This window comes from Eumetopias jubatus, unplaced genomic scaffold, assembly GCF_037043125.1.
Source record: "Eumetopias jubatus isolate StellerSeaLion01/CBP00866 unplaced genomic scaffold, mEumJub1_p1.0 scaffold_80, whole genome shotgun sequence".
NCBI classification, from domain to species: domain Eukaryota; kingdom Metazoa; phylum Chordata; class Mammalia; order Carnivora; family Otariidae; genus Eumetopias; species Eumetopias jubatus.
The window spans coordinates 90,138-109,237 of record NW_028274886.1 but is presented as its reverse complement, the minus strand read 5'-3'; the positions used below and the strand labels follow the sequence as shown (position 1 = coordinate 109,237).

General features: G+C 41.3%; 1 protein-coding gene across 11 annotated transcripts in view; it reads left to right on the top strand.

Annotated features, from left to right (window-relative positions):
* Positions 1-19,100, top strand: part of LOC148161729 (putative phospholipid-transporting ATPase IIB) — a 127,755-nt gene that overhangs the window by 30,979 nt on the left and 77,676 nt on the right. For 4 of the 11 annotated variants that reach the window (XR_015767380.1, XR_015767377.1, XM_088020606.1 and 1 more), the window contains exons 4-5: positions 1,754-1,867; positions 9,846-9,954. Coding sequence is in view for 2 of the 11 variants with exons in the window: in XM_088020606.1 (XP_087876732.1) it covers positions 1,754-1,867; positions 9,846-9,954 (223 nt within the window). In the remaining 9 variants the exon portion in view is untranslated. Of the gene's footprint in view, positions 1-1,753; positions 1,868-9,845; positions 9,955-10,372; positions 10,537-14,761; positions 15,360-16,518; positions 16,757-19,100 lie in introns of those variants that run through there. The other 7 variants (XR_015767374.1, XR_015767373.1, XR_015767379.1 and 4 more) reach the window with 5 other exon arrangements.

Genomic DNA, 19,100 nt, shown 5'->3' with positions numbered 1-19,100 from the left:
TAAAACACACAAAACTACTATCTCCGTCATTAAAAGACAGCTCTTTTGTCAGGACGATAAAATGTAAGCTGTCTTTCAGGGAGATAAATATTCTCATCTTTCTTGAATGAAGTTACTGTTTTCTTTAAATTTTAAATACTCGCAGATTGGCGAAGCCTTGTACGTTTTCCTAAAGGTCACAAAGTTCATTCAGTAGACAACAGAGTATTGATTACAGTGGCTTAAAGCCCACAGTGCAGCCTCACTCTGACCAGAGCAAATCCCTGCAGCCCACCAGGATGGGCTGTGTCCTGAGAGCACCTGTTGGTGTGGCTGCACCACTGTTACCGTGTGAATTCTCGTTCTTAGATTGTCTCTTAAATTAGGCTTTTCATCTAAAACGTAGTATTTTAGAAACATTTGGTAATTGCACAGTAGGAATTCTATGCCACTTTTAGCACAAATGGCAATTTTTGAATTGCTAATAGATATAATTTATGCTACCTGAGATTTTAAAGAAATCACTGAGGAGAAAGAGCTTTCTTTCCTGCTGAGATTAATTTCTGAAATGACTCAAAACATCTTTAGACAGCAATTGAATATGATTATGAATAGAAACGTGTTATCATTGTAGCTGATTTTTGAGTTGCACAAACAGCTGTATGGTAATGTAGAAAACTTCATTATATAAAAACTGTGGTTCCAGACTCTTTAAGTCAACAATAAGTACTTAACCCATTGCTCTGCTCTTGTTAACATTTCCATACCCTCCAAGTTGCATATAAAATGGCATCCAAAGAGATTTTGATTTGGAAGTTGCAAGGTTGTAAGTTTAATTGCAGTGATAGTGTGCCGTTTGAATTATTCTCATCTATAAACATGAAATTTGTTCCATTTTGATTTTCAATTTAAATTTAATAATTTGAGAATTTGTAAATAGAAGTCTATTAATATACTGGCTCTTGGGTTTTCTTCCTTAAAAATAACTCTATTTGAATTAAAAAACAAAAACAAAGTTGCAGGATTTGCATTCCTAAAATTTTGTTGAAGGATACTTCTTTTGTATTTGAAAATATTATTGCAGATCAACTGCCAAGAGATTATAAAGAATATATAGGTCGCTGCCTTCCTGAATTGGTGTGCAATTCACATACTTTTTTATGTCATTATTTCTTATACTTCGAGAGAAGTAAATAGAGGAGATTAAGACAGTTTTTGTGAAGTCAAATTGTGTACGTTTTGCTTGTTCGCTCAGTTATTTTAAAGCTACCCAGATGTTCGTGTTCAGAAACGTGGCTATTATATTTTATTTTTTACCGTTTCATAAATATAAGGTTAATAGAACTTTCCCATTGTAAGAGTTTCTGAGTTATCAAGATACACATTTGTGTGTATATAAATAATGTATTTATTGACTTACATTGGGAAGATTTCGCTATCTCATTTGCTTTGATATACATACAGAGATTTACAGAGGAGTGTGCAAAACTGGAAATTGTATACAAGAAACTAAAAACTTTTAGAGGATGCTTTTAACATAATTGGAAGTTCTAATTGTTTTTTCAGTTTATTTTAAATATAATTTTAAATAAATATATATGGAATTTAGTTATTGGAAAGCCAGTGTCAGAATTACTTAATTTACTGTAACTGAGGGCATATTGTCACTGTTTGATGGAAATATAGTTAGCTATTGTGCTGATTTAATTATTTAATTGAAGTTTTAAAGGTTATCCTTGGAGAGATTGTGTTAATTTTTTCTTTTCCTTTTTAGGTTTTATATGAACAATTCAAGTTTTTCTTGAATCTCTATTTTCTGGTAGTATCCTGCTCACAGTTTGTGCCAGCATTGAAAATAGGCTGTCTCTACACCTACTGGGCTCCTCTGGTAAAAGAAAAGATTTTTGAAATTAAGTTAAATTATTAATATTTAGTATTTGGTTTTCAGAGTGGAGATGGTTGAAAGATAAATCGATGAGTTTTCAGAAGGATGATACTGCTGCTGTGTACCATTGGACTTCGCTTACAGGGTTTTCCAGAGCTCTTGGACTGACCGACTTCGCAGCCTCGCCAGGGGTGTTGGGCCCGTGGGCTGCCTGTGCGTCTTGGCTCAGAGGCCACTGGGCGCCTTTGCTGGCGGGCATGGGGGGTGGTCTCCTTGGGGCATCCTGTACGTGCCCTGTGATACCAGGTCTGTCTCTCCAGCCCGGCTCCCCCATGCCGATGGCGCTGTTGGGAACGATGGGGTGGGGTCTCCTCAGTGACTCTCTTGGCATCCTGATAGATGGGCACTTCTTCCCTTTTGGCTGAAGTAGCTCAGTCAGTAGTCCAGACAGTTTCTGGTTGGCAGCTCAGTGTGGGGAAGTTTTTGGAAGGCAGGTGACACTTAACATCAAATATTTCAACTTCAGACATAATGCTGTTTTAATGGTTTGATGCTGTTTGCCAATAATTTTCATTAATTTTCAGCTTATACAGACAAAATGTGTGCCTTCTTTCTTCCTCTCACCTGGAAAAACCTACTGCTTCCTTTTGGCCCCCCAGAGAGGGTCTTCTCAGATGCACCGGGGAGGACTGGCAGAGGGGGCCGAAATCTCCCTGACGGGGTCCCTTCAACTAGCCCCTCCTGCTCCCATCCACACAGACTTTCGAGTCGCATGGATTTGAGCGGTGAAAGTAACTGCATTGTCCTACAAATACAAAATCACCGAATGAATGAATACATGTCCACTCTTTAAATTAGCAAGGTTGGAAGACAGCGGGGTTGTTTAAATAGGGTGGTCAAGGAAGGCCCCTCTGAGGGGCGGCACTCAAATGCTCTCCAGATGGCAGAGTGGCTTGGCCATGTGCAGAACACGGAAAAGAGATGTGCAGGCCAAGGGGCCAGGTGCTGGGGTGCTGCTGGAGCACAGGGACGCGGGGGCTGTGCTGGAAGGCAGGTCAGTGAGGGCTCCCATTTCCTCCTGAGCGGGAGAGGGAGCTGTCTGTGTCTGTGGGTGTCACACAGCACACAAAGGACACTGAGGCTCAGACCCCACTTGTCACAGGACAGCACAGCTGGTTCAGGCCGGACAGCTCTGGAGAGAGGACAGAGACTGTTGGCTTTGTTCCTCGCACCTTTCTTCCCCCGCAGGCAACTTCTGTTGTGCGTCTGAAATTCCGTTGTTACATCTCCTAATAATTTTACTACTTATGTTTGTGTCACTAAAATAATAGTATTGTTTGCATGCTTTAAAAAATCTATATAAAGATTATCTTACTGTCCGTTTCCTGTTGTATCACGCTGTTTTGGCTTAACATTGATTTCTAAAATGGATCCATGGTGACACATTCACTTTTCACTTCTCTGAAGTACTCCATTGAATGAACATGTCCATCTTTCCAGAAAAAGAGACTTTGAGGTTTCTTCTCATTTTTCACAGTTACAGACTTTCCTATAATGGTCACTGTGATTGTATGTTGTTCCCTGTGCACGTGAGCCGGAGACCCCTTAGGCTGTGTGCATCCTGGAAGTCTGAGTGACAGACTGCTCCTTACTTCTCCCAGTTTCCAATAAAAGCAGTAGAGCATTACAGAAATTTTAGAGCATAGAGAAAATACTGGCTCATCCTAAAAACACAACTATACTTACGATTTCAGTGTGTTTATTTCTGGCCACTTTTTCTACCCCCGGCTTCACGAGGTTGCCCTGAACCTCTTCAGTTTCACTCCGATCTTGGGTTGAAATTCACTTTAGCAGTGATAGTCTCAGAATTTAAGATCTTCTTAAAAATCTAAAGTAAAATGTGTTCATTTCTGTTTTGCTTTTGCATCTTTCCTATTAACTGTGATTTAAGTAGCTTTTAACCAAAGAAAATGTTAGTTTTAGATGGATTCCTGATGAGGAATTCATGCACAGAATTGACTGTGTCGGCCAGAGCTGGAGTGAGAGCGTGCGTGTGAGCGTCGGTGCCTGTCCTTCCTGTGCTTCCGTGTGATGTTTACGTCCTCTGACTCGATTGTCAGCTAGAGGCGTTGGAAGTACTTAGTCCTTCTCTTGTTGGCGTGTGAGAATTAACGACTGCATTTACAGAAGTGCCTAGGTCAGCCCCTGCTGCGGTGTTCAGGGAAGGGACATTGTTACTCTGCTGCACTTGTGTGTCAGGGGCCCCAAAGAAAGGTGAAAAGCCCATTTTTCCCATTTGAGTAACGCTTAATGTTGCCTGGTGACATGCCTGGCCAGGTTCTCATGTCCCTGCTCTCATACCGCACCATTAGACCTCAGAAGTGGTCTGCTTTACGAAACCATGTGCTGTTGTTCTTTGGTTGGGTAGCAGCCACGATCGATGCCTTTCATCAGATAATCGATACTGAAGATTTGTTAGTATCTGTGCTTGCACTGCTATATACATCTTAACCTCTGATTTAGCAAAACTCTTAAAAGGGTGATGTGTCCATTAGATTCACCTTTGAATCCAAGAGGCAGGCTGAGGTATATTGGTTCCTTGATCCAAACTCACCTCAGAAAAAAAATTTTTTAAACTGAAAATTCAGATATCATATACAGAAGATCTTTTTTATTAATCTAGGCAAACTTAAAGAACCTTTAAACTAAATCTACATCTAAAATGTGTGAATGTATACACACACACACATATAATATATATATTTTTTATTTTTGAAATTTTTTTTAAAGATTTTATTTATTTGAGAGAGAGAATGAGAGAGAGAGAGAGCGCACATGAGAGAAGGGAGGGTCAGAGGGAGAAGCAGACTCCCTGCTGAGCAGGGAGCCTGATGCGGGACTCGATCCCGGGACTCCAGGATCATGACCTGAGCGGAAGGCAGTCGCTTAACCAACTGAGCCACCCAGGCGCCCTATATATATATATATTTTTTTTTTTATATAAAGGAGGTGTGCTTCAGCGGGATTCCTTCCTAGCTCCCGATTCCTTGGTCTTTCTTGACCACTGTGTTTGGCCCTGTCCTGTGTCAAGGGCCTGCACTAGCATGTGGTCCTTACACACACACTCAGTGTTTGACGTCTTTTCTCTGCCTGCTTTCTCAGGTTCTGTAAGTACCTGTAAGGTTTCCCAGAGAAAGGAATTAGTTAGCATTTCCAGATTCCTCCTTGCCAGAAGCCTGCCAGGGAAGCATAAAACCATCATACAGCCGGCAGTTATAAAATCTTACGTCTGACGTCCATTAATTTTAAACAGGGCACTTCACATTTGTTCTGCTCTCCACCTCAAGGGTATTTCTGAAGACAGTGATGGTTTAATAATCTTTCTATATCAAGCACTCTGGGCAATGTTATTTACTAGCTTCAGCTCTGATCTAATTTCTGTTACATTTGCCATAGAACAGGAGAGCAAACTGAAAATAAGTGATTTTACTGCATTCTTGGGTCAGAATGAAGATTACCTTTTGCATCATTCAGTTTCCACAGCAGCTCTTTGAGGAAAAGCTAGTGTAATCATAGTAACAAAACGGATTGTAATGCTTCTATCAGAGTGAATCGGGTAGAATAGATCTAGCCATGCAAGCGGTTCTTAGACAAAGGAGGTCTGGATCGTTAACACGGCATCTTCCACATAAGCTGTGTTCGTGGTATTTTGTTAATGGAAAGCCAGATAGACTGCGTAGGTGATCAGTCAGTCTGCGAGGACTCTGATTTTCGGTCCTTCCTTCTGTCCACTCTTTCTTCTGAGTGTCTCTGCATGTTGGAGGTGTGGATGGAGTATGGAAAGGAGAAACCAAATCATACCTGGACTTATACTTCCTGCTGTCCAGAGACAAACATGCTTAACATAAGCTGCACATTTAGTGTGACCTTTGCAAAGGTACGTGTGCTGCTTGTGTCTGAGTTTCCCTGTCTTAAGTAGAGCTGAGCGTTTCTGTGGCATTTAAAAGGTAGCTTATTTAAAATACATAGAAAAGTTTCTGGTGTGGTTAAACTGATATTCTATCAATAGAATTATATAATTATATAATTTAATATTTAATACATGATATATCAGTAGAATTTTTTCTCTTTTTATAAAAATACCTCTTGTTTTGGCACTTACTCCACATGGCCCCTGGGCCATCCGGAGAAGTAGGAAGAAGGAATTCTACTTTGTGGTACAAGATTTAGTCCCGGCCCATGAACCGGCTGTGTGACACATTCCTGTCAGGCATTGTGACTGACAGACTGATGCCACAAATACTGTGGTTTTGCTGTGGAATACCGTCACCGTCTTGGGTTTGCTTTTGGCTCTTCTAGGTGGCATTACTGTAGCTTCCATCTTTGACCTGCTTGGTGCTGAGGTCACGGGAGGGTCCAGGTACTCCTGTGGGGCCACTTGTCCACATCTTCCATAGGCCACCGGTCTGTTCTGATCCAGTTACGACCCAGTAGATCTAAACCCTAAGGGTGGAGGCCCATGTGTGGTAGACTCCAGTTGTTAAGAAGGAAATGGTGGCATGGCATCGGCTGTGCCTTTCTCGTCACCTGCTTTATGTTGCAAGGCTGGCTCTTGGGGCTTTTCTCAGGGTAGATATGCCGGCGACTGCCATGGTAGTATGGGCGTGACACCTCTTGGTTGTTGCTGGTCCTGCACATCTGTCCTGTATTCAGGTAAACCCTAGATTTGAGGTGTGGCCCAGAGTGGCTTGCAGGTCCTAGCAGTCTTTGCCTGTGACCAGGGCTCTGTCTCCTTGAAGAGTGCTTACCTCCAGTTTCAGAAGTTGGGACCTGCCCCTATTTGGTGATCTTCTCTAATATTACTGCTTTAGAAATGAGAGCTTATTTTCACTTCCTGAGTTCTTGGAAGCACTAGGAACTATTATGTTTTGTGGTTTATAATTACTTGATGCATGGAGAAGTAACTTTTGCTGTCTTTAAGCCATAGGTGTCCAGGATGGAAGTCAGACTGACCTGGAGAGTCTAGGTGACATATGTATGTGTGGGCCTGTTCCTTGGAGAGGGGAGGTGAAAGTACACGTCCCAGGCAGAGGGCTCGAGCAGATCTGTAGTGCAGAAAACCTTCCCGGTGATGGTGCCACGTTTGCCTGATTCAGAGCCACTCCTCTGACAATACTGTCTTCAGTCTCTAAGGAACATAGGCTTGACAGCCATTGTCCCCTCTCTCTCTCAAGGCAAGGGGGTCACAAGTAGAATTGTAAGAAATTACGTATACACTGTGAACATGGTCTGCAACAGTAAATATTCTCCTGCCTGAGAACAGCTGCATAGAACTGTATTTCCTGCTTCGGTGGATGCGTTATGTTTCATGTTACTAACACTCAGTTGAGACTTAGAGTTTTTGTTTTTAAAGTGGTATTGTCTTCCCACCTGAGACTAACCGCATCTTTGAATTCAGGAAATACAGTATTTCAACATATGAGTGTACCATGAATTTCCTATTTATAGACATTCAGGTTATTTCCAGTTTTTTATATTGGATGCTGCTGGGATCCTTGTTTTTTTGTTTTGTTTTGTTTTTTAGGATAAATTTCCGGAAGTGAAACTGTTTGGTTAAAGTGTGTGCAAATTTTAAGGCTTTTGATAACACTAAGTTTGTTAAGAGAATATTTTGGTGTCTCCTGCTTTGGATTTTCATAGTTTTTTCTCTGTCTTTACCTGTACTAAAACACATCTAGATAGAAAGGGAAGAAGGAGGCCTGGGCTCTTTTCACAGTGGCGTGATCTTGTACACTGGGAAGTCTGAGGTGTCCACACACAGAGAAATGTTAGAACTAAGAAATGAGGTAGGAAGGTTGTCGGGTACAACATAGATACACAAAACCACTTGTATTTCTGTATACCAGCAGTGATCATCTGAAAATGAAATTACAATAACAGTTCCGTTGTTGTGGCATCAGAAAGAAAAAAATAGGAATAGATTTAGCTAAAATACAGGGTTGCCTGTTGGAAACTAATAAAATATTTTTTTAAAAAAAAATCAAAGATCTAAATAAATAAAAGTCATCCCATGTTCAGGAATTGAAAGACAGTATTGTTACAGTGGCAGCACTCTCCAAATTGATCTGCAGATTCAGCACAATCTGTCAAAAATCCCACTTGGCTTTTTGGCAGAAACTCACGAGCTGACTCTAAAATTCATATGGAAATGCAGGAGACCCAGAGTAGCCAGTGCAACCCAGAAAAGAAGATCAGCATTGGAGGACTCCTGCTTCCCCATTTCAGAGCTCATTTCAAAGCCACAGTAATCAAGAAGGTGTGGGACTGGCAGAAGGATAAATGACTAGACCAACGAACACAACGTAGAGTCCAGGAATAAACCTTTACATTCATGACAGATTGGTTTTCGGCAAGGATGCTCACACCGTCCGGTGGATTGTTCAGTGCACTCCACGAATGGTGCTGGGGCACCTGGACAGCTGGATGCGAAAGAAGGAAGTTGGGCCCCTCCCTCAGGTCATACCCAGAAAACCCCTCGTAATGGATCATAGACCTCAGTGGAAGAGCTAAAACTGTAAGACTCCTGGCGGAAAACATAGAGGCCAATTTTTGTGATCTTGGACGGTAAAAGCCCAAGTGACTAAAGAAAAACTTACATTGTATTTATCCAAATTAAAAACTTCTGGACATCAGAGGATACCATCAGGAAAATAAAATGATAACCTAGAGTGGGGGAAAATATTTGTACTCTCACATATGCTAATCCCATGTCTAACGAGGTACTTGTTTCCAGAATAATACAAAGAGCTCTTACAGCTTCACAGTGAAAAGACAAATGACACCGTTAACAAGTGGGTGTAGGATCTGAACACACATTTATCCCAAGAAGATACGAATGGCCAATAAGCTCCCGTTAAGGGTTATAACCACTTTGGGAGGAAGCTTGGCTGTTCATCAAAATGCTAAACGGGCCACATCACCCAGAAGAGGCGAATTCATAGAGACAGAAAGTTGGACTCATGGTTGCCAGGGGTTGGGGGCTGGAAGAGATGAGGGTGACCACTGTCCAGTGTGGGATTTCTCTCTCTTTGGGATGATGAGACTAGTCTACAGTCAGATGGCGGTGATGGTACAACTCTGAGCGTAGCAGGGAGGATCAACTTTGAGTAAACACAAGGGCTCACCTCATGTGGCCTGTTGGTGACACAGACACAGCCCTGGAGTGACAGACTGTTGTCCTTTGAGGGCAGTTGTCCAGCGTTGGGTCATTCACAGAGTAGCCTGGGGAATGCGCGTCCGTGTAACATGCAGCCTTCTGAAGAGTCTGTGGTCGTAGAGAGGTAGACTTGAAGAGTGTTCACACTCGGAAAACAGAAGTGTAGCCTCTGAGCTGTCAGCCATATGTTGGGGGCATAACAGATTTCACAAGAGATCACAAGCACATCAGAGTTTATTTCTGTAGCCTCAAGTTGACCTGTTGAGGTTTTGCTTACAAAGCGGACAAGCCTGACAGGAGGAGGCTGTGGTGTTGGGATTGCGCCGCGTTCCTTCCTGCTTTCTTCCACCAACAGAATTCAAGCGTAGAAAGCATAAGATTTTATGTCAGCCTTTGGTAATTTGATATTTAAAGGCACGAGCATTCTAAATAGAATTCCTGGGGGTTTTTTTGTTTTTTTTGTTTTTTCAGATTGTTGATTTCTTTTTTCTTTGGGTTACTAAGTATTTTCTGATGTTTAGCTTGTACATGTTATGATATGAATTTAAAAAAATTATTTGGGAATAGGGAGAATTGTAAATCTTTTAGTATGTGTTATATTCCTCTTGTAGTGTTTCATTATTTTTTGTCTTTTTTCTTTGTTTTCGTTTATGTTTTAGAAGTAATATAAAAGGGGGGGAAGTAAAACTGCTTGGTAAAAGAGTATTCTCTTAACTTTTGTTAAAGCTAGTTTTCTCAAATACCATATTTTATTTTGTTTTATAGGGATTTGTTTTGGCTGTTACTATCATGAGGGAAGCAATTGATGAATTCCGGCGTTTTCAGCGAGACAAGGAAGTGAATTCACAGCTATACAGCAAGCTTACAGTAAGAGGTTAGCAAGACCCTTTTGATCTAGCTTATCATTTGCTAACTGTAATCATCATTTTGGAGTTAACATAAGTGAAAGAAAACATGTCTTAATTCTGTTAGAAAATAGTATTTTTCGATTACATATGGTATCTAATTAATTTTTTTTAGTAATCTCATGACTACAATTTCAAGAGAACACATGTGAAACCCAACTGGTGTATGCACATTTTCTGTGAATATCACCTTACCTAAAATCTCTGTTTGTGTTCTATTTAAACACAGTCGTAAGGGTCGGACAGACATCTGGTACCATGGCCTTAAGTGAAGGGACTCGGAGCCCCTACAATAAATGTCATGATCCAAAATGATAACTGCTTTATGCCCATTTCTCCTTCACTTCATTCAGGGCTTTAACCCTTCCCTAATTGTATGTTTTTAAGGAGCTTGTTTATTTGGTCTCTCAGTCCCAGTGGAGAAGAAGCGATGTGTAGAGGAGTGTGGGAGAAGCCATTATAGGCGGGCATTATGCCTGTCGGAAAGTGACACCATGACAGTCATTACCTCAGCGAGGGACAGTGAAGGAGGGCACTGAAGAGCTAGACAAGTATGCATAAGAACTTGGAAGCCTGTTTATAAAATGAGGTTTAAAATGGAGTTTGTATCTTCTGTTTACATGTGGACATTTGTACACTGAATTTATTTATTTGAAATAATTCTCCAAAAAATATTTCTGTAGCTTATTGGGATATATTTCATATAACATAAAGTTTATCCATTTAAAGTATACAGTTCAGTGGTTTTTGGTATGTTCACAGAGTTATGAAACTATTAGCACCATCTAATTTTGGAACCTTTTTTTTTTTTTTTAAAGATTTTATTTATTCGACAGAGAGCACAAGTAGGCAGAGTGGCAGGCAGAGGGAGAGGGAGAAGCAGGCTGTCTGCTGAGCAGGGAGCTGGACGTGGGGCTTGATCCCAGGACCCCAGGATCATGACCTGAGCTGAAGGCAGCCGCCCAACCAACTGAGCCACCCAGGCGCCCCTAATTTTGGAACATTTTTAACATCCTAGAAAGAAACTGAATATATTAGCCATCATCCCATTCTTGCCCCTTCGGACCCTCTTCCAGGCCCAGGCAGCCCCCAGTCTGCTTTCTGTCTCCGTGGATTTGCCTCTTAGGACAGGTCACAGAAGTGGAATCGTGCAGTACGTGGGCTTTTGTCACAGGCTTCTTTCACTTGGCATTCTGTGTTCAAGGTTCATCGGTGTTGTGGCACCTGTCAGGCTTTATTTCTGTTTGTTGCCAAATAATATTCCACTCTGTGGTATTCCGCGTTGTGTTCACCGATTCATCTGTAGACGGACGTTTGGTTTGTTTCCACTCTAGGCTGTTGTAAATAATGCTGCTGCGAATGTCCGTATGTGAGTGTTTTTGTGTGAACATTGTTTTATTTCTTTTGTAAATATACCTAGAAGTGAAATTGCTGGATTATATGGTAACTATGTTTTTGATAAACTGCCAAGCTGTTTTCCTAATTGGCTGCCCCATTTTGCATTCTCACCGGCAGTGTGTGAAGGTTCCAGTTTCTCCACATCCTCACGGGCACTGTTACTGTCTGTCTTCTTTATTGTGGCCGTCCTGTCGGGTGTGAAGTGGTATCTCACCGTGGCTTGATTTGTCTTTCCCCGACGACTAGTGCTATTGAGCATCTTTCCATCTGCTTATTAGGTGATTGTATGTCTTTGGAGAGATGTTTATTCAGATTTTTTGCTTAGTGTTTTTTTTTTTCTCATTGTGTGTACCTCTTTTAAGATACCACCTTTTTTTTTTAAAATTTTATTTTACTGTGTTATGTTAGTCACCATCCATTACATCATTGGTTTTTGATGTAGGTTCCACGATTCACTGTTTGCGTACAACACCCAGTGCTCCATGCAGAATGTGCCTTCGTTAATACCCATCCCCAGGCTCACCCGTCCCCGGGCTTACTGTTTTAACTGGATTAAGTGTTTTTTAATTATTGACTTGTAAGCATTCTTTATACAATCTGGATTTAAGTCTCTTGTCAATATATGGTTTGGAAATATTTTGTCTCGTTCTGTGGCGTGTGTTTTCTTCTTCTCGGTATCCTCTGACGCACAGAGTTTTCATGTTATGATGTCCAACTCCTCTGTGTTTTCTTCTGTTGCTTTTGCCTTTGGCATTGGAGCTAAGAAACAGTTTACCAACCCGAGGTCACAAGGATTTACTTCTATATTTTCTTCCAGGGATTTTATAGTTTGACAGAGAGAGACACAGCGAGAGAGGGCACATAAGCAGGGGGAGGGTCAAAGGGAGAGGGAGCAGCAGGCTTCCTGCTGAGCAGGGAGCCCGAGGTGTGGGGTTCGATCCCAGGACCCCTGGGATCATGACCTGAAATGAAGGCAGACACACTTAACGACTGAGCCACCCAGGCACCCCGAACAATGATGTATTAACATACAGAATACCAATAAAGGTATAGAAATTATAAAAGAAGCAAAAAGCAAAAGTTCTGGTGCTGAAAAGTACAATAAATTAAAGGAAAAACTCACTGGAGAGTTTCAGTAGCAGAGTTGAGCTGGCAGAAGAAGGAATCAGTGACCTTGAACCTAGGTAATTTCAATAACTAGATAATTTCAAGTGGAATTACCCATTCTCAGAAGCAGAAGGAAGAGTGAAGGAAAATAAGCATGTCCTAAGGGACTTGTGGGTAGTGCCAAGTGTACTACATGTGCACACACTGGGCATCTTGGAAGGGAGAAAGGGTGGAGAGAATGTTGTAGGGAATAGTAGCCATTAACTTCCCAAATTTGATGAAAGACATGACTCTCCATACTCGGGAAAATCAGTGAATCCCTGGAAAGATAAATGCAAGGAAATCCGCACTGAGACACATGACAATCAAACTATTGAAACCCGAGGACCAAGAGAATATTCTGAAAGCAGCAAGAGAGAAACACACAAGGAAGGGCTCTTGAGTCAGAAACGCTGGAGGTCAGAAGGACGTGGGGTGACATTATTAAGATGGGAAAAGAAAAAAATGGTCCACCAAGCATCGGATGTCCGTAAACCTCTCATTCACAAATGAAAGCGGATTGAGACATTTCCAGATGCCTTTAGAATCGAAAACAGGGACTCAGGCAGATAGGCATCCACCCATGTTCATGCAGCACTATTTATAATTGCCCACATGTCCACCGGTGGGTGAATGGACAAATTATGGTGTTTTTTCACATTGGAATATTATCCAACCATAAAAATTAATGAATACTGATAAACCCGGATGCCCCTTGGAAACATTACACTCTGTGAGAGAAATCAGACACAAAGGGTCACGGACTCTATGTCATTTACACGAAGTATCAGAACAGGTAGATGAATGGAGCTAGAAAGCAGGTTGTGGTCGCCACGGCCCTGGGAAGTGGCGGCAGCGGCGGGCGGGGGGCAGCTGCTTAGTGGGCATGACACGTCCTCTGTGGTGAGGAAAATGTTTTTGAGCTTGATAGAGTGGGTTGCACAACATCGTGAATGGACTCAGTGCCGTATTCACTTGAAAATGGCTGATTTTATTATGTCATTGTCACCTAAAAATTGTAAAAAATGTTGAAGAAGGCATACTAATCATATCTTTTACACTTCTGTGACACTCCAACTCAGAATATTTTAAAAATAATTGTCAGTGGGTTTATTTCAAAGACAAATGCAAATTTACCTTTTTAAACAAGATAGATCATCATTGGTGATCTTTGGAAGGACATTTTTACGTGTAGATGATGATGATACTGCTTTTTTTTTGACTTCCTCGTGAGTGTCAGTTACTTGCTCATTTGCATAACTGCCATTCAAGGTAGGTTGGCTTATCTCCATGTTACAGGTGAGGGACCTGAAGCTCAGGCCATGTGATTTCCCCTGAACCACTGCAGTTTTGGTAGAGTTCATATTTGAACCCAGACCATTCTGATGTCAAACCCAGTGTTCTTTCAACTGTAGTGCTTTGCTCTGTGGCTGGTTATTCTGATGCAAATGACTGATAGGTAAAATCTGGGATGTAAAAAAAAATGCATGTATATGCTCATTGACTTTAGTTTGAAATTTGTTTTCTTGTCAAGAATACGTTCATCTCCTTAATTTCTAGTATTTTGTAGTGATCTGTTCTTTGAATGGCATTGATGGCTACTTCCTTATGTGACTTAACTGTGGTTTGTTATATTTACACTATTTGATCTTTTTGTATTTGGAGTTCTTCAGCACATTCTTGTAGAAATACTCTGGGAAAAGTGTTCTCTGCTATATGTTTTCTGTGGAAAAGGAAAGCCATGTCCACTTTTAAGTATGCTCCTATCTTTGGGGTGCTTTGTTAGAAGCAGAGAGTATTTTAACTGGTATGCAATGTCAGTCAACACTGAGATTCTTTATTTTTTTCAGTTTATTGATTTATTGTTTTAGTTATCTTTGCACCCAGTGTGGGGCTCAGACTCACGACTGTGAGATCAGGGGTGTCATATGCTTCCTGTGGAGCCAGCCGGGTGCCCTGACACGGACGCTGTTTAGTTAGCTGCATGTGTCGTTAACTTGAGAAGCTGCTTCTCTTGCCATGTGGGAATTCTCTGTGTCTGCTGCTGCCCCTGTCACTGCTTTCTCCCTGTTTGTGACTACTTTATTCTTCATGTTTAGCCCAATGGACAGCATCTGAGTCAGAGCCTAGCAGGAGAATGTGAAATTGTTGGCAGCTCTTACAAAAATCCCTGACGAGGACTTTGAATTGTGGGGCCGTTCGGTACTTGGATTCTTTTTACCTCTTGCTCAGGAGAGGTGTCTGAACTGCACACTTGGCTGCAGTCATTCCACTGGCTGGCTCTCAGTTCGGTTCCCGATAGTCCCTAAGGACCCAGTGTGTGTGAGACACTGCGATGACCTGACGGGATCCAAACATGAGTAAGTCCTGGACGACGCTTTTTAAAGAGTTCATGCACTATTCTAGCAGGGACGATAAATTCAGAGTTTTGTTTTTGTCTTCATCAGCCACCAGATCTCAGCAGGACAACGTCGTGTCACCCACTGTTTGTGGAAATTCCAATTTTACACCTAAAGCTAATGTGGGACTTTAGATTCAGAAATGGATCTGGAATTCTGTGATTGCAGAATGATGCAGGTGACTGCAGGTGATGACTGCAGTCAGTCTTAGCTGTTTCTTGTCATGGTTACGGCATTTTGTTATTTAACGTGCTTTCTAACATTCAGACATAGGAGAGAGAGGGAAGTCTGTTGTCTTTGAACATTGTGTGCATTGTGCGTGTGTGCACGTGTGTGTATGCGAGGAAGAACATTTACATATTTACATGCTTCTGGTGTTCCAGTTTCCTTGCCAAAAAGGAACTTTATCCACAGAAAGTGGCCATGTCCTTTATTCCTCTCTGTTTTAGCATCTTTGATCCTTACTGTCAACGCTGTTGCTACATACTTGTTAAAATTCTTAGTAGCTTTTTTTTTTACATAAAATATCATGAATTATCTTAATGGAATTCATCTTTTAATGAAATTGTGTGTCATAGTTATTCTTGAAAAATCAAGGGATCTTAAAATCCCTCTTTACTGCCTTTTACACATTGTGGGTGATGTGCACTTTCACAGGGAAATCCTAAGATGTAACTGGTTTCATGAGTTACTGCATGTTCCACTTGGTAAGAAGGATTTCCTTTGGTGACAGTCATGTCTTCAGATAGTTGGGTTTTTTAAAAAATAGTATTGTCAAATGTTAGCAGAAGTTTCCCATCAGAAATTGCTTGAGAGCTCCTGAATTCAGAAGTAATCAGAATGGATTGTCGCCATGCAGTCCGCAGAGAGGCGCCAGTGACTTTCCTTCTCTTATTCGAGTGGTTTCATCTCTCAGTGGTCCACTTTTGTGACAGTGCAGATGAAGAACAGTGGGTACTTGGAAGTCCTTTCTGTGTGTTTTCTGTATGTAGTCAGAGCAGTCCTTTGATAAATGTGCTCACCTTCTCACGTGTTTACATCATGCGGTCTTCTTTCCTGTCTGTGGTCTGAGCAGCGTTTGGAAAGCATCCATAGAAGAATGTACAGTATACATTACTACATTTGTACCATAGAATAGTAGTTTTTTTTTAAGATTTATTTATTTATTTATTTGAGAGAGAGAATGAGATAGAGAGAACATGAGAGGGGGGAGGGTCAGAGGGAGAAGCAGACTCCCTGCTGAGCAGGGAGCCCGATGCGGGACTCGATCCCGGGACTCCAGGATCATGACCTGAGCCGAAGGCAGTCGCTTAACCAACTGAGCCACTCAGGCGCCCAGTAGTTCTTGATCCTAGTATGTGTCAGGCACACATACACAGTTGAGATTTGTTATCTCATCGGTTCAGTTCTCTGTGGCTGTACCAAGGTGGACATAGATACCCGGAACTAGATATGTACTCATTACCCTCACCAGTCTTTCTTCCTCACGTCACCCTAAGAGGATCTGTATGAGCTTAACTTCATGATATTCATACACCATGTTTTGTTTTGTTTTGTTTTGTTTTTTAAGATTTCTTATTTATTTGACAGAGAGAGCACAAGCAGAGGGAGAGAGAGGGAGAAGCAGGCTCCCTGCTGAGCAAGGAGCCCGATGTGGGACTCGATCCCAGAACCCTGGGATCATGACCCGGGCCGAAGGCAGCCGCTTAACCGACTGAGCCACCCAGGCATCCCCCTTTACACCGTGTTTTTTATTGCATCGTTTGGAGATTAGGGGCCACGAGAAAGTAATGGAAAAAACTGGCTAACACAAAGTACCTTCTCACAGGTGAGAAGTAATTGTTGTTTTGTGTGTAGGTACCTATATGTGCTAGCATCTGGGACCTCTCTCTGCTACCTGGTGGCACTCTGGTGGTCACCGTTAATTATCGGCTTCTCAGCTGTGTTCATACCGCTATTTTCTCCCGAGTTACGTAGGGCGGCTGGCATATGTAGGGACTCGGGAAATGGGATGACACACGAGGAATTTCCAGATCAAATAGGAAAAGTGTGAGGCCTGATCTTGTCAGCCAGCCGCCCAGTGAGGGTTCCCTTTTCCTGACGTCCTTGCCCGCTTTACTTTCTTTAACTTGCCAACTTCCGTGGTGAAAAATGCTCTCCTTGTGTTTTGCTTGCTGCTTACCTTTTAACATTTCATTGTTCATTTTGATCTTTGATAAAAGTTTATTCATCTTTTTTCATACATCTTTACCTTTTCATAATTTCTCTAAGAAATTTATCTGGTGACAAATATTTTTGTCTTGTTTGACTCATTTTTGTATCTTTTTCTTTAAATGTAGATAAATTTGTACTTTTTATGTATGTAGATCTGATCTTTTCCTCTGTGGTTTTTACTTCAATCTTAGAAGGTCCATTCAACCCCGATGTAAATGAGTGTTTTAATCTCCCTACAGTGTTTCTGTGTGTTCATTTTCCGTAGCCGCTTGTAATTTTACGTATCAGGTGTGCGTTGTATGGAGAAAGGGATGTGTCTTCTTTTTTCTCCCCAAATGGTTAGTTAGTTCCTTTAAAACCAGTTATTAACGTGACTAAAGCTCTTTTCTTAGACCTTGGAGAAATGGATCAGATTTGTTTGGGCCCTTTTCTTCGCTTTCTTGTCTGCTGCACGGACTCATCCAGATTTCCGTGCCAGTTCCATTCCAGTTTTAAATAATGTTCCTTTTTAGCATGTTCTAGTGTCTTGGAAAATCTTTCCCTCGCTCCCTCCTCCCCTCCCTTCCTCCATCAGTTATTTTTCTTTTTCATTTTTTTCTTGTTTTCCCTGAGAAACACGAAACACTCTAAATATAAGATGATTGGGAGTTTTTCCTTCTGCTTGTGAGTTAGACCAGTGGCGTCGAAACCTCATAAATAAGCTCATGGTGGCTTGCCGTCTTCATCCGTGATTTCTTCATTCTTCTACCAAGGATCAATGTCAGCCTCCACACTTGGGAGTCTTTGAGCAGTAAGAAACTGCCGTGGGATTATTGAAAATCTAAGGAAATGGGAGACTAGGGACAATTTTGAACCATCTTTAGTTCATATACCTCTCAGTAGTAATGTCACCATGCTGATTCATGTAGGGCCTTGGAGTTTTTGTACCTTTGTAGGCCCAGGAGAGAGGAAGGCTTTTTCCTAAAGCTTCTGGTTTTCGTGTTTGAGAGCCTTAGAACTTGTTAATTATGGACTGTTCATATTAACAATATTTTGTATTTTAACATTTGGTAGATGTATAACAATTCTTTCTAAGCACAGAAAACAAAGATTAGACATTTCTCTTATGCAAACACCGGCAGGCTTCACCAAGACTTTGAAATGTCCTGTCAGTAGTAAGACCCTAAAAATTTTCATTTGTACCTGTTAGTTGAGAAAATATTTAGTATTGAGATACTAATTTTTCAAACCCTTGTACTTTTCCACAAAATCTTCAGTTAACGCAGTGAATTGCAATTGATACTTAATTTCATTATTTAGTTCTGCATATTGCTTCAGGCAAAAGATGTGTGCCGTGGTGGGCTATAAAGTATTCTGTATGGATACGCTCTTCTGGCAGCTTCTGAACTCTGTTGGTAATTACATGGATGGTATAGACTGTTTTAGCTAGGGACATCATTTTAGAGGGGAAGTGGTTGCCTAATATAATTGATCCAGTAAAGAACATTATGTGCTTTAAATGTTTCTTACCACCATAGAATATTTTATTATTTCCATATTCTTTCTAAAGCTATCTCATTTTTTTTTACTGATGGAACAAGAAAAAGATTTGATTGTGTTTAACTTGAGCATCTTAATGTTTTTGTTATTGCTAAAGAATGCTTTTTAAAACTACTCTAATTATTGCTAGTGAATGTTTAAGAGTAAAAGTTGGTTACTTCCAGCAAGATGCTTTATAACCCTCACCCCAAAACAGCAGTATTTCCTTTTTTTTTTTTTTTTAATGTCCTAGGCTGTAATTACTACCATTCAGACATCACTGTATTTGATCTCGCTCTGCTTTCTGTCAGCTCTCTGGAGTGTAGGTTTCCTGTGGGCAGGGCCTTGCCCATTTTGTTCCCACTTTTGCCCCCAGCCTGTGTTGGGGGAGGGATACCACATGCCTCCCTGCCGCTGCCCGCCTTCAGCTGAAGGCAGAA